The sequence below is a fragment of the Mchenga conophoros genome, linkage group LG19 (assembly GCF_057382185.1).
Source record: "Mchenga conophoros isolate Kocher_MC1m ecotype Shallow Benthic linkage group LG19, M_conophoros_male_GT1.1, whole genome shotgun sequence".
NCBI lineage: Eukaryota > Metazoa > Chordata > Actinopteri > Cichliformes > Cichlidae > Mchenga > Mchenga conophoros.
The window spans coordinates 25,217,067-25,236,894 of record NC_140544.1 but is presented as its reverse complement, the minus strand read 5'-3'; the positions used below and the strand labels follow the sequence as shown (position 1 = coordinate 25,236,894).

Below are 19,828 nucleotides of genomic sequence, written 5' to 3'. Positions count from 1 at the left end.
TTTAATATATGTCTTTTCTTCTTTTAATAAAAGAAACTGACAATACAAAAAAAGTGTTGATCACAATAAACAAAAAAGTTAATTCTTTGAATAGCTCTCTTTAACTTGTAATACAAGTCTTTTTCAATACACTTTCCAGCCTAAACAAATGAAATTTAACAGGCACACAGTTACAGTATATAGTAACATGTTAAGCTTTAAGACAACAAGACAAAAACAAAAGTCTTCTGGAGGAACAAAAGAACACATAAATAAGACATTCGGCTCTGATAGCTCCACATCGAATCACTCCAAGTACCGAAAGTAATTCCATGCAGGCAAATCTAAAACAACAACAACAAAAAAGATTTTTCCCCTCACGGTTCCCTAGCAACCCAGTCTATGTAGTAGGTCATATCCTATTCTGGTAGTAGTTTGTAGTTGTACTATCTGCATATTTTCACATTTTTCTGGAACCTCTTAAGAGCCAAACTATGTCTGAAGAAATGGTCTAAGGCAAAAGAATCTTAATTAAACGCATGTCCAGAAAACTCTAGAAGTCTCATTATTTTATTCTAATAGCAAAACTTATTGGGGGATTTAAAAAAAAAATTTCATGAGCCCCCTTTTATTTTATCCACTACTTTCTATCAATCTGACGGCATCCGCACATGTCTGGTCACTTTTCTGTAAAACTCTGTCATAGTCTCACTAGGTCTGAAAGATTATTATGATAGATCCTTACTGGGGAAGTGTCTCCTGCATCTTTGTGATTTTATCAGCTCAGTGGAGACTATCCCACAAAGAAATAGCATGTACATAATGACCCTGTACCTAACACCGTTTCTAATGCAATTGAATGAATTTCACAATTTCCAAATACAGAAGAGAAATTTCTGTCTGTGTGGACAGGCACAGACACAAATCACCATCACTCTGGTAGGTTTTGAATGAAGCTGTGAGGAACATTAAGGTTTGCCCTAAGTTTGAATGCCATCGTTATTTATCTATCCATGTCTAAAAGGGACTTTAGACCTTACAGAGCTTTGACCAAGAGATTTATCTAGAGTGTGAAGGGAGAATTCACAGCAGATGGGTGTCACCTGTCCTGCCTGCTGGATGCTATACCCAGACACCACCCCTCATCAAAACCAACATTTCCTGTAGTGAGAATGCATCCGTCCCTGCTGTGTGTGACTAGATGCTGTCCAGAGTTTGTGTGTAAAAAGACCAATCCAGAAATGTCACCAGTTTATGGGTTAAACCTTGTTTTGTTTTTACATTTTAATCACAAATTGTCTTAGTAGATCCAGTCCTGAGTAGGAAGGAACTCAAGAGAAGCTTTTCAAACGGTGGCGGTGGGCGGAGTTTGCTGAGGGTTGCTGGTGCCAGTGGGAGTGGCTTGTCTGGGAAGTGTGTACATGGCACCGAGGAACTGATCTGCGATGCGGCCGGCCTCTCGAAGACCACTGAGGAGTGCCCCGTGAACTGTAGCGGGATAGTTTCTGATGGTGTGCTCACCAGCGAAGAAGAGACGAGGGACAGGCTGCAAAAGAAAAAAAAAAAACGCTTTGAGATAAGCTTTAAAATGTTCCGCCGTTAGAGTTGGTTAAAAGTAGACGGGATTGGGAGGGTGGGGGTGGTAGTAAATTGTTGTGGCTCATCAGTCAACACATACATGCGACTTGTTCACATCAAATCAGCACACCAACATCAAAACAGCCCAAAAACATCTGTGCTGGGAATAAACCGCTCTGCTTTGGTTTGGTTGAATATTGTGGGCAACTTTTCCTCATTACTTTCTCGCTCTCACTCACACACACACACACACACTCCTGAATAATAAGCAGCCGTCTGCTGAGCACTTACCTGGGAGGCTCCTGGTATCGCTGGGCCAGGCGTGATGGGCTGCGCCATCAGGTCATAGTCATTGCCTGAAGAACCTGCTGCTACATATGAGTAGGATCCTCTCGCCCAGGGGTCGGCACGCCAGCGGGTGACCACAGTTTCCTTCGGCTGCCATGACAACACACAACAAAAACAGCACACGCTTTGTAAGAATTTTCCATGATGATATTAGAGGGACCTGTAAACAGCTGGATGGTGCACAGCTCCAACGCTGGCATGCATGCATGTGATTTTATCCCATTTGAAACCATAAGCAAATGATTTATAATGAAAGGTGGTTTGGATGCGACTCCCCCCCATTGCGGGCGCTTTCACATATGCTCGCTCTGTTAAGTTTTGCTGGTTATGGGGGTCAATTCAGGAATGAATTTGACATTCCACTTAAAGTATTGGAAAACTGAGAAAACCCAAATGTTTGAGCTTGAAAAAAGCCCCAACCACTACTTCACTGGAGGCTTCAAACATAATATTAAGATGTGTCTGATCAAAACTAGGGGACAGAACAAAAGACGACACACAAAAGGCTCTACCTGTGGCACAGCGCTACTTCCAAATATTCCTTTAAGGATGGCCAGGCAACGTCCGACTATAACGTCATCACTGATGTTCTCCATAATGCCAGCAGCCTCGCCAGCCATCAGAGCGAGCAGGATCGGGGCTAAAAGAAAGAGTCACAATTCGTTATTTAGACCAAAATATGGTTGGGGTTTTTTGGTTTGTTTTTAAAGAAACAAATTACTCATATGAACAGCTCTTAAGTAAACGTAAAAGCCCTTAAGAAAGTACTGAAGCAGTAATAGCATCAACGGCTAGAAATATGTGATGTGTACACCACCTTTGTAGAGGTTCCAGAAAAGGAATAGTTCGCCCCGACTTGCAGTGGTGGAGCCGACGTGACCGAACAGGTTAACGCTCGGATCCCAGAACACGCGGTCAAAACACAGCACCACCTTCAGAAACAGGGAGGGTGATAAATTAAGAACAGTCACCTAACAATCAGGCAGCTTATTTAAGACAAAACTCAATAATTTGTGAAGTACATCTAATGCTCAGCACATTGACAGCTCAGAATAGGTTGGGCCATGTGAATGGTAGAGCTCCTCCTGCTGGAGTAACTGCGCTAGTAGCAGCTCAGATTGCATAATAATGCAGTACTCTCCTCTGTGATGCAGCAGAATTAGAAAATAAAGTACTCTGCTGCGGATGATGCACGACAACAGAGGGAGTAGAGGAGCTGGTGGGGGTCAGGAGTGACGCAGAATGAGCACTCTGATCGGATTACTAACACGGGGCAAAAAGCATCTTTGGTGTGCACGCCATCCAGCTTTGTTCCACCTACACATACATGGCTCTCCTCTAGTCACCACTCATCATCTTCCAAACTAACACGAGGAATAGAACAACAATAGCATAGACATATATAGAGAAAATTGGAATCCTAGACTGATTTATGAAATTAAATAAATAAATAAATAAAAAACACAAAAGAAATCAGCTCACTACAGCAGAAGTCCAAGCTTAGCAATTTGAGCGCAGAATAACAAACCCCTCGGGACTACAATCAATAAATCCTGAATAATGATTTTGCTTTAAATGCAATATCCCTCCAGCAGCTGAAGGTCAGGTTTTCAGCATAATTATGCTGCAGCAAAAACAGAGGGTCATCTCCCTGAGAAACCAGCTCCTCAGTCCTGCTGAAAACACGCTACATGATTTAAAATAGCTTGAGCGCTGAAGCTGAACATGACAACATGTGTTAGGAGTCAAGCAAAAGTTGGGCACATCACATGTGTTACCCCACTGTGAATGAGTTTAAAATTAAAATCTTTGGACTCCAGCATAAAAATGCGACTCCGTTTTTATGAGTAGAACCTAAACAATGCAGAGTTTATCCTTTTCACTTTAACAAATGCTTATCCATATATTTAAATCCAACCTTGTTGAGGTTGCCGAAACCCATCCTCTGTATAGCTGATGTCTTCCACTCTGGCAGCGGGGGAACAAATTGGACTGCAGGGGGCTGCTGCTTCAGCACCCCGAGGGGTAGCGTGCACAGCACAGCGTCACACTTGTAGATGAATGTCTGAGTCGTGGAGCGAGTGTTCACAGCTATAACCTCACAGCCTGCAGAATCAACAAGAGTGCTCCTTAAACATTCTGCATTTATATGAACTGCAATACTGAGTTCCTTCAGTTCCACTTTTGCCAAATGACATAAGACACATACCAGATGCTGTATATCGGACCTGCCGCACCGCTGTGTTTAGTTTGATGTCCAGGCCCTCAGCCAAGGCCACAGGAACACACGAGTAACCATTTCTTACTGTTAAGTGGCTGCCAGTGAACTCAAAATCATCATCCTGTGGAAACATTAATTTAACATTTTATGTCAGCACAATAATAAACTTCCCCAAAAGTATTTCAAAGCAACAATAGCTTATTGAGCATATGAAAAAGCCAAGAACCTCGACTGTCTTCATTAAAACCAACCGCAGTCTTGCATTGCACAGTTAAGTCTTTTCAAAATGTGTTCGTGTACATACCTGATCCCAGTGTTTGAGAGAAAGGGTGGAGAGGGGTGTAGCGTTGGCAAACTCCAAGTTGGCAAAGTGCCAGTCTAGGATCTGCCGATCCCTGGATGACAGGTAAACATCACTGTGGGAAAGAAGGGGAAGGCAATGAGAAGTGAGGTACACTGACAGCTCACGCTAACTCAACTCAGGCTGCTCTTTCAAATGAAATTCTGAAAGAGTTGGGATGCTGTGTAAAATACAACTAAACACAAAAATATAACTAAAAACACAAACCCGTTATCTGATAAACTGATAACAGATAGAGCCCTTTCTACCACCGTGTCCGTTGATATTTGGTCTTGTCTCATGCGTGCAGAGACGTTTTGGAAACTGCTGAACCTTGTGGTGCTCATTTTTACTTTTCTAACTCTGCCTCTTTAAAAAGCTCTTTTTATACCCAGGTTACTGACGCGTCGCCAGGTAACCCAATTCATTTTCTTTTTAGTAACACTTACTTTTCCCGCCTTTTGTTGCCCTTTCTCTTATAAATACTGCTTCATAAAATGCAAATCAGTGTAATCACTTTTTATTTATGTCTTGGAAAGCGTCCCTTAATTTTTCGTGACTGGGTTTGTATTTTTAAAATATTTCTTTAAACACACAGTGTTGTTTATTTAACCAACAAATTTCACTCAATCCATATTTAGCAAATGATGCTTCAACATAATCAGTCCAGTATTTTTACTTGTGAAAGCCGCTGAAGATTTACATCAGTAATGACATCGCAGGTTAGTGTTGCAAACCCAACTGTGACTTTCATTAAAGGACCAAAAAACAATTGCTTAATAATAAATCACCACTGTAAACCTGGAAACAGGATTTACTTTGCCACTAAACACCAAAGTGGTACAAAGTACAGCCAACTCTGGGTATTTGTTCTAGCTCAGAACTCAAATGTAAAAACAACATCTCGGTGTTTAGAATCGTTTTTTTATAACCCCCCCCCCAAAAAATCCAAATCCTGTTGGGGTTCTTTGGGATGGAGGGTGGGGTCTTACCTGGGTGGATTTGCTTCCAGCTCTTGGAGTTTCTCTTCAAGTTTGACCTGCATCTCCACCAACTCATCATACTCCTACAAACAAACAGCACAGTCATGTAATGTAGATTTCATTCAGTGTCACAAGGGATCACAATCACAGTGTAGGAAACTTCTTATGCTTCCAGATACTGGGAATATTATCACAAATACATGATTTTTAAAAGTGTTTTTATAGTCTGGCCTCGATCACTATCTTAATAATTTTTTACTTCAGCTTGCATTTAGTATGCACTTCAGGACCCAAAATTAGCAATACACCAGTACTTCTGTCAAACAACAGACTTTTGGAGATTGAGTTTCACATGCATGTACATGTGTGTACACGGTACACACCCTGAGGGTTTCAGGTCATGCAGAAAGGACACGCAGCTTTGACAGAAAGAGCTGACTTAACCTGTTCAGTTCACCACAAGAGAAAAAACTAGGACAGTGCAAAGTCTGGTATTACCACGTAGCAGTCGAAGCTCCAGGCAAAGCTACATTAAGTCTTAAGGATCCCTCGCCTCTAAACTAGCTGACCTGAGGAAACACAAAAAGTGGCAAGACTACCACAGAATCTCTCAACAAAAAGAATTTCACTGGCTTTAAAATCTTGTTCTACAGTGCAGTCATAAAAGAATATAATGTGCATAAACACACACACACTCTCTTAAAAGCCAAGTCTGTCTTGCTAAAAGTGTATGTATACACATGTGCAGACAGAAAGACTGTAAGACAGTGATTCAAACCCTTGAAGTGGTCTCTCAGAGAGCGGATGGGTCGCAGACAAATCCAGTTCAGATACCAGCTGTGTTTAAACTAAATCTTCCCCTTTAAATACACACACAGCAGTAGTGGAGGTGATTTATCCTCACCAAAAATAAAACAGCGGCACTCACTCTAATATTACGTCCAACTGAGGCATTAAACCACTTAAACACAGCCTGTCTGGTTTACTTAGACAGCACAGCATTAAAATTCTGCGAGGCATCCACCCTGAACTAGTGGTCCATAAAATATCCCCTTCAGATGATAGTACTTCTTTAGCACTATAATACTCTTAAAATCACTTGTTAAATATTGAAAGTTCTTTCCTACACACTGTGGTGGGTCAACTTCCCGACCAATGAATGAACCTTATAATAAACCTAGAATGTCTAATACTGCCTCATAGTAGCTCAACCTACAGAAAATAAAAACAAAACACAGACACTATGTGACACTAACAAAAGTGTAGGATAGTGTAAGGAGTTGTAGCTATAATGCTCTTCTATGACACTGATTAGTGATTTTTGGATCATATCCAACCATCTATCCTCTTCCCCTTATCCCATGTGAAATACATTTGCTTTTGATCTGAAATAGTGTTAGACTGGCGATCTGTCCAGTGTCTATTTTCCATTTCTCAAAAAACAAACAAACATCGAACTTACTTTGCAGAGTGCGGTGAGGTCTCTGTGCTTGCTCTTCACCAGGAATTCAGCTGTGATATCTCTGGGGGGTTTTACTTCACTTGCTTCTTTATACTGCTGATGGAGCTCCTTAACACGTTCCTTAGTGGATACCATCTGAAAGGTGGAGAAAAGAGTTGAGGTAGGTAAGCAGAGCGAGGGGAAGAAAGTGGCAGCTAAGGAAATTGATAAAGTAATTTATGCTCACCTTATTAAGAAGATCCCTGAGCTCTTCCTGAGTCTTCACAATCTTCTTCCAGTGTTCTATCTGCTCATCTTTTACATGCTTCTCCTGCAGCCTACACACATACAGACACATTAGAGGTGTATTCAAGTACCTATAAGCATCTTTGATACTGATACCAGATTCTGTTACTCACTGTATGACCACCTCCAAAGCCTGACCCAGAGACACTGGTTTGTTATTGAGGAAGTTAAAGTCCAGCTGGTGGCTGAGGTAAGAGGTGGCCTCCAGCAGTCGGTTGAACTCTTGCTCCACCATCTCATCTTTTTCTTTTGGTACCTGGACACCCAAGCAATCGCATGAGGAGAATTTCTCATTGGTGGCATTTAAAAGACAGCATAATAAAAGTACAGGCACACGAGACATGGCACTAGTCAAATAAACAAAACTACACTTAACTCTTTTGATGTTTAGGAATAATGGAATCAATACTGACAAAAAAACTTTGATTCACTAATAAAAGTTATTCATGTCTCCTTAAAAAATACTTAGAAATATTACAGTATTTGATGCCTTGATAAACATGCAGAAAGAGATTTATGACATGTTTCAAAATCACAGAACACAGACAATGCAAGAAAAGAGTTAGATCTATGGCTAAGCATTAGTAGAACACATTACACATTATGATTGGGGTGAAACACATGAGGATGCTGTACATTTATCAAAGAATGGAGCTTTCTTTATTTGATTTGATTAATGCATTGAATATTTTTCACAGCCAGCCTCGTCTACTGCAATTTAGTAGAAATATAGCCAATGATATAACTAGATTTTCTGCATAGCATTGTTATTAAAATGAGCTAAAATATCGTGTTTGTAATGCGTTTTTTGCTAACCAAAGTTACTTTTTCACAAATTGAAACCAGAAACATTTAAACTGATTTCGTATCAACTCACTACTTTAAAAAAATAAAGGCTAAAAATGTTAAATATAGTGTTTTGTCATTTTTTATCCAAACACAAAAGTTAATGACACTTTGCTTATTTGCTGTTCTCTTTAACTACTACAGGGATTTAAAAAAAAAGTTACATGATGTGAAGCTCAAATGGATGAGCAGCAATATTTAGTTCTAAAATTGGTTAAAAAGGAAGTAAGAGAAATAGTATGCAAATAAACAGATACATACACTTGTGCACCGTTCACCCTTTAGTAGTTCACCAAAAAGATGAACATGGCAGGAGAGAGGGGAAGAGAGAGACAACATATTAAGTAAACATTTTCAAAGTCAAACGGTTTTGCACAAAAGTAAATCATGTACACTTAATTTGCCTTTTCCTGCAGGGGGGGAATTAGTTACATGTGATGTGACTGCTTCAAAAGATTTCAAAATAGAGCCTTGAAAAGGATCCTAAACATCCTACTAATGTTGCTGCAGTTTAATGGGCAGAACACAAACTAAAGGGGGAAAAAACAATTTAATGACATTAGGCTAGATCCGTTTCTAGGCTGTTCAGTTCCTAGAGGAACTAGAGCTGTTGTTGATCAGACGCAACAGTATGTAGTTAAAAACTCTACCACCATGTTTCGGTGAATCTTTGAAAGCCATAAAAGGGACAAGTACCAGCTAGGAATGCAAACACAGCACTTTAATGCCAAGAGTTCACCTTTTCTGCAAGCATCAAAAGAAAGAAAAGAAAATCCTAACAGAATGTTCTGGTTTACACATCTGTACATGTTAAAAGCAGACTCTGTGGCGCTTCCGACATTTATGCATGAATGTGTCTAAAAGCATGGCCATACCCTCGTTTAAGTTACAAGTGCAAACACACAATCAATTTCAACAAACTCAGAAACCACTGACTTGTTGTTGGACATAATAAAAAGACTCATTCAAACATTCAGAGTGAACCACCAGACCCACAATCAGGAACAGAAATCAAATAAATAAACCAGCATGGAGGTGGGTTTTGAGCAGTGGTTATCAAACTGTGGGGGATGATGGGGAACAGCCAGGTGAGAAAAAAAACATAATAAATTGACCCTGTGATGCACGGTGAAGCTACTTTGTGATTTGAACCCTTTTGTTAGTAACTGATAAAAATTATGGCTTCCCACGTGTTTGTTTTCACGAGACATTTGCCAACTTTAACCACATTTCCACATCAATTACTAAATGATTAAAGCTGCAAACGATTACAAAATCATCTCCTAGAGTTAGGTAACCCAACAGAAATCATGTGAAATGACCCCAAGAAAGGCATTCATTGAAAACATCTTCACAAGACCACTGAGCTGAAACAGAAAACACAGACTTTAACATGTCTACTGAACATTGTGTGGGTCTGGTCTGGAGCTATGGCAAACATAAGTTGTACATGGAGGTTATCTGTGTTATTAAATCAAATGGTTCACATAGTTCTGTTACCATCACTGGGAATGTTTAATGGGTGTGTCAGTATGAACAGCAGCATGGTTGAAGCAAGCAGACATATTTCACACATCAGCATGCATGCCTCTATTGCTGTTAGCCTATTGCCACATCGTGGTTTTGTAACAAAATTTGGATTTTTACAAAAAAAAAAAAAAAAACAAAAAAAAAAAAAACCAACAACAACAAACACACACAAAAAGTTTGTTATTAAAATTAAATCAAATATATATTTACAAATATCTTAGGAGCCCCACTGAGTTTTGCTGCAACAGGATAATAGACAAGAGGCACCTCAGTATTATTAAGATCATTCATTGTACTTACAGCCTGTCCATTGGCTTCATATAGTGGACACTTCTGTTTGATCTTGGCTAGCTCCATGTTAACCTGCTTACTGACAACTGCCATAGGATTTCCTCCTGAACAAGTGCACACACAGACCCAAAATACAATGACATTACACAGGCTGTTATCACCCTCTACAGGTTAATCAAAGTAAAACTAAACCAATATAAAAAAACTATAATTAAAAAATAGCTCTCTTAACACTGTGATCTCAGATCATGTGACACTAAAAATTATTTGCATCTTGAACACATGAACGCTTCTGAGTTTTGGAGTATTAGGAATTGTATACTAAAATATATACACCTCTACAGCACACAGATGCTAAACACTTACTAAATGCAAAAAATGATTAACTTCAGCATCTCAACAAAAAGAATCTGATTCTTACCCAGCCCTGTCACTACCATGGCTCCAAGATCTGCAACATAGTTGCCCTTCCTGAATGTGGCCACTCTGCCTCCAACACGGTCCTGCATGAAAAGATTAACATTTCAAAAAGAAATTTAAAAGTATACATGAATAGAATTTAGAGGCTTGTTATAGTGAGCATTTTAAAATCTCAAATGACTTATACCAACATCTGATTAACAGAAATACTGTTAGTAATGTACCCTGGCTTCCAGCACAGTAACATCCATCCCAAAGCTCTGCAGCTGCCGGGCTGCGGCCAGGCCAGACACACCTCCACCAATGACTATAACCTTCCCAGTCTTCTTTGCTGCAGGACAAGGCAGTATTTTATTTTTCAACTCAAAGTCATGTAGAAAACATAAAATGTACCAAAATTAGGTTAATTGCTAGTGCTATTTCAGCAGTAGAATAACTGGATGAACTTACTGGGTAAAGGCTTGACCCTCTTGTAAATACCAAAGTTAATGAGACCATGCCTTTCCAAGTAACTGTGTATCCTGTGGACCAACACAGCATCACCTACAAAGAGAACAAATGGACATCAAATTTCTCTTTCTGTATGAGGACAAAAATAAAAATAATGGGGAAAAAGTGTTTTATTTAATTCCTCACTGTTATATGGAGCTTCAAGCTGCTGCGCTGTGGCCTCAAAGGTCAGCTGTATTTTAGGGTTGTCTAGCCACAGTTGGAGCTGGATGAGAATAACATGAATTACAGTACTGCCCTTTATCTAGAAACTCAAATTAATCCATTTATATGAATACATACCGTGCGGTTGCGAATGTACAGAAAGACCTTCTGAGTCTGTTGGGGACCACTGATGATGTCAGGGAAGCAGGCTGCTTCCTGGGATGTCATACGGTCATGAGGAAGACGGCTCTGGAAAGCAGCACCTTCCAAACCTAAAAATAAACACGCATATTTCTTTTCTGTTGAAATGAAGTCTAAGATCAGTTTAACACGCCACTCAGTTAAGAATTGCAACCAATTAGCAGAACATGTCTTCTTTTACTGCTCTAACATGCAAGTGTTTCACACACCAGACGGTTCATCTGGTTCACTGTCATTCTCTTCCTCCACAGGTGGGGGTGGAGGAGGGATGACCTGCTTCCTTTCTTTCTCTGCTTTGGCATTCCTCTCCTCCTCTGAGTAGTATTCATCCTCCGAAAGATTAGCCAGGCTTTCGTCCATCTCGCGGTACTCCACCTGCAACAGTAGGCACAATAAAAGCATCATTAAAACCGGCGTTTGTGTAAATCGTTCATTTACTCCCACTTCTCTTAGAAGTGCTGAAACATTTCTCAGGCATAACCAACAACTGCCAGAAATATCACACTGTAAACACTGGGAAACAACTGCCACTTCTAACTTTTCACGGAGGTGCAGACGCAGAAAAATACCTGTGTCTTGGGATAATGAACACTCCTCGGATAATGAACGCTCCTGAAGCACAGAATATAATCAATTCTCATGATGCCACAATAAACTTATTTCCTTTCCTTCCCTCGTGAGCATCTATAAACCTAAAATATTTACTTTTGCTCGCTTGCGTCGACTCGTCCTACGGACTTCAGCAGAGTCCTGATCTGCCCCTCCGGGGCCTGACTGGTGTGACAAAGAGGCTCCTCCATGTTCCCCACTAGGGGAAGACCTGTCCTTTTTCTTTGAATCCATAGCTCCAGCCACTGAGGCTGCAGATCCCGTCTGGATGTCAGAACCCGGGACCCTATCACCTCCCGCTGCAGAAGACGAAGAAGAGGAGGAGGAACCCGCATCTGATTTCTTGCTAGACAGCATTATGGAGGATGTTGGAGGCCTCTCCTAAACAAAAAAGGGAACAGGAATGAGATGTACTCCTTAATGATGATGCTTACAACAACAAAAAGTGAAATGGTTGAAATTTAGATGTTAGCAACAGTGTAACCAATAATAATAATAAAAGAAAATATTGGATGAACATGATGATGTGGTTTTGAGCACTGGGTAAATAACTGTGTGCACACATTACTGCACTTATACTACTGCAAAATATATGAAAATTAAAGATTTACTTTAAAGCAACATATAAAAAGTACAAAATCCATAGGGATAAGAAACAATGCACAAGGGCCTGCAAGTCTTTGCACCGTCAGTCCAAAAGCCCTTGTAAGTGTAATTCTCAGTAATTGAAGGTTTGGTTAACAATTATTTTTCATCATAAACATTTGAACATCCTCCTGCCATTTGAAGCAAGAACTGCAAAATACTGCCTGGTGTTTGAAAATACATCATCCCAAAATAAAGACATTAATTCGTTTTTTTTTTTATTTCTATAACTGGATGATTTAAACAATGTTGCGTGTGCATGGATGTCATGACTTTATGAAATGAGGGCACCAAGGTACAGTAACCTTGTCTTGTTTTACCCATTTCTCCGTGCACCTGGTAATATCCATTCAAACACTAAGAAATAAAGACAGAACCAGAAATATGGTTACGAACAGGACTGTTTGATATCGGCCTTTTGTGTAATTTTAAATTGATTTTAACTTAGCTAAATTACTTCGTAAAATACTGAGACCCTGCGTGGGACGAAGGTCTTTCACAATGTCTGTCGATCAAGTCGAGATATCTCCTGAAGAAAACAGGAAATGGCTTGCCGTTTGCCCGTCTGTATCCTACTTTCTGATTAAATATGCCCAATCCCGTTAGTCAGGAACCGTCTTTCTCTGACTTGTTTCAGCTAGCAAGCTAACGACAAAACTAGCTTAGCAATCATTTGCCAACAGCAGGTTTTCTTCTGTTCAAAGCCTTAAATGCACCATATGAATTTCATATCGTAACCATTTAACGCTACTGCTAAACACGCAATGTACTGCAGCCATATAGATTTAACTGAATTTAATATATTCCTTTCTAATTTCTCATTGGCGACCATGCTAGGTTAGCCAATGCTAACAATAAGCTCCGGCTAGCACCAATGGTAGCATAAGAGCACGTACGCCGGTTTGTTTGGAAATTAATGCGTATTGATACACTGTTCGCGAAATCGTTTGCAAACGTTCTCACACTACTCTGCACTACACTGCTACTGTTTTAAGGCAACCGGAAATTATAAAATACTGAAAATATTAATAATACCTCTCAATCCCCCAGAAGATGTCAACACAAAGACTCCACACTATTAGACCTTGCACAACGAACTTCTCTGTGATTGGTGAATGGAAAACGTTACGCAATTGCCGCCCTGTGTAGTTAATGGTTGAGATAACTGCCAATCTAAAACAATGCCGAGCCTTTGAATAGCTCCTACTGTTACTGCCATTACTCGAGGGCGCTTTTCGTGGTTAAATGGATCATAACTACTGCAATGGATGAAATATTGTTTACCTTTAGATATGAACACTATGTTGGTGCTCTGGAACAGCTTCTGAATCCAGCACGGAAAGAGCGTTTTAAAGAAAAAAAAATCATTTATTACTAAATTACAGCATATGTTATACTGAGTCAAAATTACAAGTCAGTTTATCATTTTTTTTAATTAAGTCAGCCTTGTAAAGCCTGATTCAAAAAATATTTGTTGAATAAAAGTAAATCATATCAGTTTGCCCATTTCGGTTTTAATTTGCATAATTTTTGCTACTTACGGCATTTTTTGTGGAGTTTATTCACACAAATCTCAAATATGATACCCTCGGAGTTTCAAATTTGCATAGGCCTAGTTGACATAGTTCAACCCAGTATCACGGCTTTTTATTTATTTTTTAGTGGCCAAAACAAGCCTGCAAGTTCCGCGTTTCCGTCCTACTTTCTGTCCGCAAAACCCCGACCCTGCAAACAACTGACGTCATCCCTAGAAAAGAAAAGAGCAGGCGTGGCAGAGTAGGCGGGGTAAGCAGGTAAAGGTGTTCCGCTCCGTCGGGCTCACGACTCAGGGAAGCATATCGATGTTCTGCTTTTGAGGCTTTTGTGTCTTCGTTTTAGAGCTGATTGCACGTAAGTGGCTAAACATATAAACCCAAGTGTTAGGCGTGAATATAATGATAAAGCATTTTGTTTGGGGTAAACTATGTATCTGAACAAACCCATTTAAAAGTGAGCGAAAACTCAGTGGTGTACTTTTAACAATCTGTATACCGTTGGGGTCGGGGTTTTAGATTTCGTGTGTACAGTATTACAAAGGTTTTCGCTGTGTTTTATGTCGAGCTGTGCTACAGTGTTTTGTGACGTCAGTTGTCAACACACCGTATAAATCTTTGGTGAACAAATGAGCTAGTATACTTTTAGTAGGGGGTTCATACATTGCCGTGGATGTGATAGACACATTTGCAATGCTATAAACTGGATCATACTTGTAAACCTATAATGATTCAATCCAACAGAAGCGAGAAAATGGTGAAACAAGAGTCAGAGTCAGCCAACCGGCCAGACAACACCGCCTTCACCCAGCAAAGGCTTCCGGCATGGCAGCCTATACTTTCTGCTGGAATTGTAATCCCAGGATTTGTCCTCATTGGGCTGGCCTTCATCGGCATTGGAGTCGCTCTCCTTGTCACTTCCAGGAGCATCCAGGTGTTAGAGGTATGACCTCCACACTGAAAGCATATGCCTAGGATGAACAATCAAATGACAACTTTTTAAAATAATTATAATTATTAAACAGGGGCGGATCTAGAATGGTGCCATGTGCCACCCTAAAATGATCTCTTGCCACCCCAAGTGTCACCCTAGTTTTGCACATGACAGTGTTGTTTATTAAAATAAGATACCATTAACTTTGAATTTATTGAATAGTGTTAGCCCCCTACACCAGCGGTCCCCAACCTTTTTTGCGCCACGGACCGGTTTATGCCCGACAATATTTTCACGGACCGGCCTTTAAGGTGTCACGGAAAAATACAACAAAATAAAACTAGTACCGGTACCGAAAAAAAGATTTATTCATAACACACGTGAAAAGACCCAGGAAAACCGAGTTAACGATAAAAACGATAACAAAATAACGCTGAAAACCGATTAAAAACCCTGAAAACCATACATTTCACACCCGAGCCTCAACTCTCGCGGCCCGGTACCGAACGACTCACGGACCGGTACCGGTCCGAGGCCCGGGGGTTGGGGCCCGCTGCCCTACACCATTAACAAATGGTTCAGCTCATAGCAGGACCGGCTTTTTTCTTGTTTTCACCAGAAAGCCATGCCTATGATTGTGCCAGAGCACATTTTGAACAACACCGCTCCATGTTGTGTAGCTTTCTGAATTTTATACATATTGTGCTATATATTTATTTATTAAACTGGCTATAGAGTACATAGAATCAAAATTCACGTGTTTTATGTGGATTCTATGTGAAACTAACATGTTTAATTATGTGGGCTACAGAAAATAATTAAGTTATAGACAATATTTATATGAAAAGCATGTATATTTACTGCATTTGAATCATTTTAACCATATGTCATCACCTGCATATGTGTTTGAAAAAAAAAAAAGGCTTTGATTTTGCAACCCCATTTGATTTCTCTGCCACCCTCATGCCACCCTAAGAAAATTTCTTTAGATCCGCCCCTGTTATTAAACAGTCTTTAAACATTAAAATTGATATATGGGATCATTCTTATAAACAGTTACTGACCATGCTGTCTGCTTACAGACTTGATTACAAGAATAAAAATAGGTGTTTTTTGAGAAGTAAGAATTCATACTTTGATGTTCTTTCCCACACAGTTGGACTACACTGGGGATAGCAACGGATCACCATGTTCTAGCTGCTCCCAGTCAGTTATAGCAAACTGCAAGTGCTCACTGAACTTCACCCTCACTACTCTGTTTCAGGTTGGGATGGATCCTTATTTTATATAATTTATGCCAGCATAACTGTACTCCTGCCTCTCAATTCAGTGGGGTTTTTTGGTTATTGCTTTTTTTTTTATGTGGGTTTTGTTTTCCTTAATCCAGGGCCCTGTGTTCTTTTATTACGGATTGTCAAACTACTTCCAAAACTACAGAAGATATGGGGCATCCAAAGACGATAATCAGCTATATGGAGACCTGAGTTCCTTTACAGTGAGTTAAGAACACACAGTATTTCACAGACATGCACAGACTTGGATGTGTAAAAACATGCAGTTTCGAAAGCTGTGCTGAATTTACTTTTACAGTTCTGTAATTCATGTAAATCTTACAGACCATGAATTTAAAAAAAATGTCTGTATCTCTTGAAGAGCCCCAGTCGTTCCTGTTCCCCCTATGACTACGACAGCAGCAAAAAACCAATTGTGCCATGTGGATCAATAGCAAACAGCATGTTCAATGGTTTGTATGGGATCTCTAGTAATTGTGGAGATTAAAGTATCTTCTATAAAAGGAAGTGTTAATTTTTTTTTCTTTTAAAGACACTTTCACGCTGACTCGGACCGTCAATGGGACAACAAATAGCGTGACCTTGGATGGAAAAGGAATAGCGTGGTGGACAGACTACAACATCAAATACAGAAATCCAAGCGTTACACCTCTGAAGAATGCCTTCAATGGTAGTACCTTTAGTTTAATTTTATCTTAAGTTGTGTTTAATAGAGGGTAATAAAGTGCACATTCCAGGAACTTAACATACTTTGGTAAATGTTGGCCTACTTTGACTTGCAGGTACTGTGAAACCCATAAATTGGGCCAAGCCTGCTTATGAGTTGGACGCATCAGACCCTAGTAACAACGGGTTTGTGAATCAAGATTTCCTGGTGTGGATGAGGAGGGCAGCACTGCCAAATTTCAGAAAGCTGTATCGACGAATCGATGCAAGCGGGGATTATCAAAAGGGTCTCCCAGCTGGAAACTACACGATTGACATCACCTACAGTATCCTTGTACTCATTACAGAATATACGATGATTTAAAGGATGATGCATATTTATAATATATGTATTTATACACATGTATAAATGATGATATGAAACCAATGATATTTAACACTTACAAAATAGCCTGCTGTTTAAAAAATAAAAAATTCCACGATTTAAAGATTTACGAGGCTCCAGTGTCGTGTTACAGCCACAGCAGTGTATTCGTAACCTGTTCAACGGGTTGGGTGTGTCTCTGTTCACCAGAGCACTGGCTTGAGCACAATGACTCAGGAGTTCTTTAAGGTGACCAAAAAAACAGGCAAATCTTCTGACATAGGTAAACAAGCTAGGCAAATAGCTTTTGATTGTCCTGTGCCAAGGCAGGACTTATGTAAAGTTCTCCATATCGCCCACTTTAGAAAACAGGGCTGTAAGTTTGAATACTTTCAATACAACATTTAAATATATTTGTTTGTTTGCAATACAAGCAAGACAGATTTTTATGGAATGAAAAATGTACTTTTTGATATAACTTATGTCTTTTCTGCTTTAGTGTTATTGTTTTCCACAACTGGTATCCATTTGTATCTATTCTCAGTGTATATCCTTAACACTTGTGCCCCAGACTATCCTGTTCGGGCTTTTAATGGGGCGAAGAAGATTGTGTTCAGCAATGTGTCCTGGATGGGTGGAAGCAATGAATTCCTCGGCATTGCCTACCTCGTGATTGGTTCCCTGTGTGTCGTGATGTCCGTAGTTATGCTCATCGTCTATGCTAAATTCAAGTTCCCCGATGAGGAATGAGCATCTTGTCATGGACTTCAGCGGATGTATCGACTCGATCAACGTTTTCAATTATCCTTTCCGTCTTTTTGGCCTTCATTCGATGAGGTGATCAAGGTGCGGTTTAGTCCTCATGTGAAATGCTCAAATTACGTATTTTATCCTGGGTATGAAGATTTATCTCCGGAGGTGCAGACAAAGTCTGTTTTTAACTTTCAAAGGACTTGATGCTGATGTTACTGTATTGATTCCATGCAACTAGTGAGCTAGCATAATTTATTTTATTTTTTTTAAATGTTGGTATATATAGTTGTCCACCGGCACATCTGTAAACTAATCCTTTACTTGTCTAGCCAACAAATAGTCATTGCCAGCAGACCTCTTAAAAACATGCTTTTGTCATCAAAAACTGAGCTGCATTCTCACTTTAACTCAGTAACAATATTAAAGCCATAAATCATTGAAAAGCTATTTAATCTGTGGGGTGTGTAATAGAAGTTGCAAATGTTGCTGTTACTCAGGGATGCGGTGTATAGGCTAAGCCCCTAATTATATTTTCTCTTAACTTGTTCCAGTTTGAACTGTTTACTCTTTGAAACTCATGCTTTACTTTATGTTGGTATTTATTTAAATAAACATGACCAGAACGATTGTGTCCTACTTCTTATTCTGCATATATAATCATACTCAAAAAGCTCAATTTGGTACATGACATTTTATTTTATTATCAAATGTGTAATATCATGTGCTGGTGGGTCTGCCTTCTTGATGAAAAGGCAAAGGGAGATTGAGATGTGATCTTTTTTTTTTTTTGTGTCCTGTGGGTTTGTGGGTGGGGTCTCTGTAGAAGGGACTTGTTCCGGCTCTTTGTCCTGTTCTTCCAGCAGTTTCTGAAAACTTTTTGGGGCGATACTTCTCACATTGTCCTGCCGGGGTGGGGCCCACTCATGACACTTGATTTAAATGTGATCCCATGGAGTGCCGATAGAGCACATGTCCAGAGGCCCCATTCCCACCATGCCACTATTACTGTCTAACAATGGGATGGAAAGAGTACTTTACTCAAACACACTTTTCATATAGTTAAAAATATGCTAGGCTACTTTCTTTTTCTGCTCCATTTTGAATGCACATGCTGTACCTTGTACTCCATAACATTTATTTTAAAGCTTTAGTTATTATTTTACAGAACTTTAGATACAAATCTACACACAAAAGGAAAGAAAGTTTAGCTAACTTGTATCTGCAGTTAAAGTATATAAGTTAAAATCTATCAACAGGGGCACACATACACACACACACACACACACACACACACACACACACACACACACACACACACACACAATTTTAATCACATATATACAGAATTACATAAAAAATTAAGCAGTCATAATGAAATGAATGCTCACAAGACGAAGTCCTCAAAATCATTTTTTTAATATATATCATGACTAAAGATAGAAATCTATACAAGTTTTCAAATTTTGGGGAAATATATTCCAGTCATTAATTGCTTATTAGGAGAGAGCTGACTGCGCAAAAAATGATGCATTACTTAGGCACACCTACATGGCGGACCTTGTTGCTATACTCATTTGCCCAGAACAGGCTGGATAAATCTCGTATTGTATTCAGATGTACTAAATGCATATCTGAATTCAATAGTAGAATGTGTTTGTAAAGTGATCTGATGAACTTTAAGTCAGTCTTATTCACCTGTGAGCGGCATGACATGCAGAAATGAGAAAGAAAGAAAGATTCATTGCATTCAGATTTCCTGTCTGTCACCTTATTTATGGAATTACCACAACAACTTTCATGTGCCAGGGAATATACTTTTCTCGCTTTTGAGTTTGATAGTGTTGAGAGAATCTGATTCATTTTCACATCATCTGTGTGGTTAAAAGTCAAAATAT

At 39.5% G+C, this 19,828-nt stretch overlaps 2 protein-coding genes across 10 annotated transcripts; one reads left to right on the top strand and one right to left on the bottom strand.

Annotated features, from left to right (window-relative positions):
* On the bottom strand, positions 1 to 14,034 carry kdm1a (lysine (K)-specific demethylase 1a). Of its 9 annotated transcripts, none has more exons than XM_085256864.1 (22): positions 13,934 to 14,034; positions 13,677 to 13,716; positions 11,844 to 12,128; positions 11,348 to 11,516; positions 11,076 to 11,236; positions 10,920 to 10,998; positions 10,734 to 10,826; positions 10,508 to 10,614; positions 10,285 to 10,366; positions 9,873 to 9,967; positions 8,304 to 8,321; positions 7,310 to 7,452; positions 7,138 to 7,228; positions 6,912 to 7,046; positions 5,459 to 5,532; positions 4,431 to 4,542; positions 4,115 to 4,247; positions 3,824 to 4,011; positions 2,723 to 2,837; positions 2,418 to 2,545; positions 1,849 to 1,995; positions 1 to 1,525 (listed from the first exon to the last, which is right to left on the bottom strand). In XM_085256864.1, exons 3-22 carry the CDS (start codon positions 12,102 to 12,104, stop codon positions 1,325 to 1,327), a joined length of 2,532 nt encoding a protein of 843 aa, XP_085112990.1. In that variant the 5' UTR covers positions 12,105 to 12,128; positions 13,677 to 13,716; positions 13,934 to 14,034; the 3' UTR covers positions 1 to 1,324. The 9 variants fall into 9 exon arrangements, with proteins under 9 accessions (XP_085112990.1, XP_085112982.1, XP_085112984.1 ...); XM_085256856.1 differs by lacking the exons at positions 13,677 to 13,716; positions 13,934 to 14,034 and adding exons at positions 12,698 to 12,749; positions 13,428 to 13,496; XM_085256858.1 differs by lacking the exons at positions 13,677 to 13,716; positions 13,934 to 14,034 and adding exons at positions 12,698 to 12,749; positions 13,428 to 13,496 and having other exon boundaries at positions 11,348 to 11,513.
* A 129-nt stretch (positions 14,035 to 14,163) lies between these two features.
* Positions 14,164 to 18,556, top strand: tmem30b (transmembrane protein 30B). Its single transcript, XM_085256866.1, has 8 exons — positions 14,164 to 14,282; positions 14,669 to 14,867; positions 16,015 to 16,122; positions 16,246 to 16,353; positions 16,512 to 16,602; positions 16,683 to 16,820; positions 16,933 to 17,142; positions 17,752 to 18,556. The coding sequence occupies exons 2-8, from the start codon at positions 14,679 to 14,681 to the stop codon at positions 17,928 to 17,930; spliced, it is 1,023 nt and encodes a 340-aa protein (XP_085112992.1). The 5' UTR covers positions 14,164 to 14,282; positions 14,669 to 14,678; the 3' UTR covers positions 17,931 to 18,556.
* The last annotated feature ends 1,272 nt before the right edge of the window (positions 18,557 to 19,828 follow it).

Bases quoted from the DNA above. Each gene is read 5' to 3' on its own strand.
- kdm1a (XM_085256856.1), bottom strand. From the start codon at position 12,742: ATGGATATTACCAGGTGCACGGAGAAATGGGTAAAACAAGACAAG. The intron at 11,517-11,843 runs GTAAATATTTTA...TGCCTACTGTTG, and splicing joins GTCGACGCAAGCGAGCAAAA to CAGGTGGAGTACCGCGAGAT. The intron at 10,999-11,075 runs GTATGTATTCAT...ATTCTCATCCAG, and splicing joins TGTACATTCGCAACCGCACG to CTCCAACTGTGGCTAGACAA.
- tmem30b (XM_085256866.1), top strand. From the start codon at position 14,679: ATGGTGAAACAAGAGTCAGAGTCAGCCAACCGGCCAGACAACACCGCC. The intron at 16,123-16,245 runs GTTGGGATGGAT...TCCTTAATCCAG, and splicing joins CCCTCACTACTCTGTTTCAG to GGCCCTGTGTTCTTTTATTA. The intron at 17,143-17,751 runs GTATCCTTGTAC...CTTGTGCCCCAG, and splicing joins CACGATTGACATCACCTACA to ACTATCCTGTTCGGGCTTTT.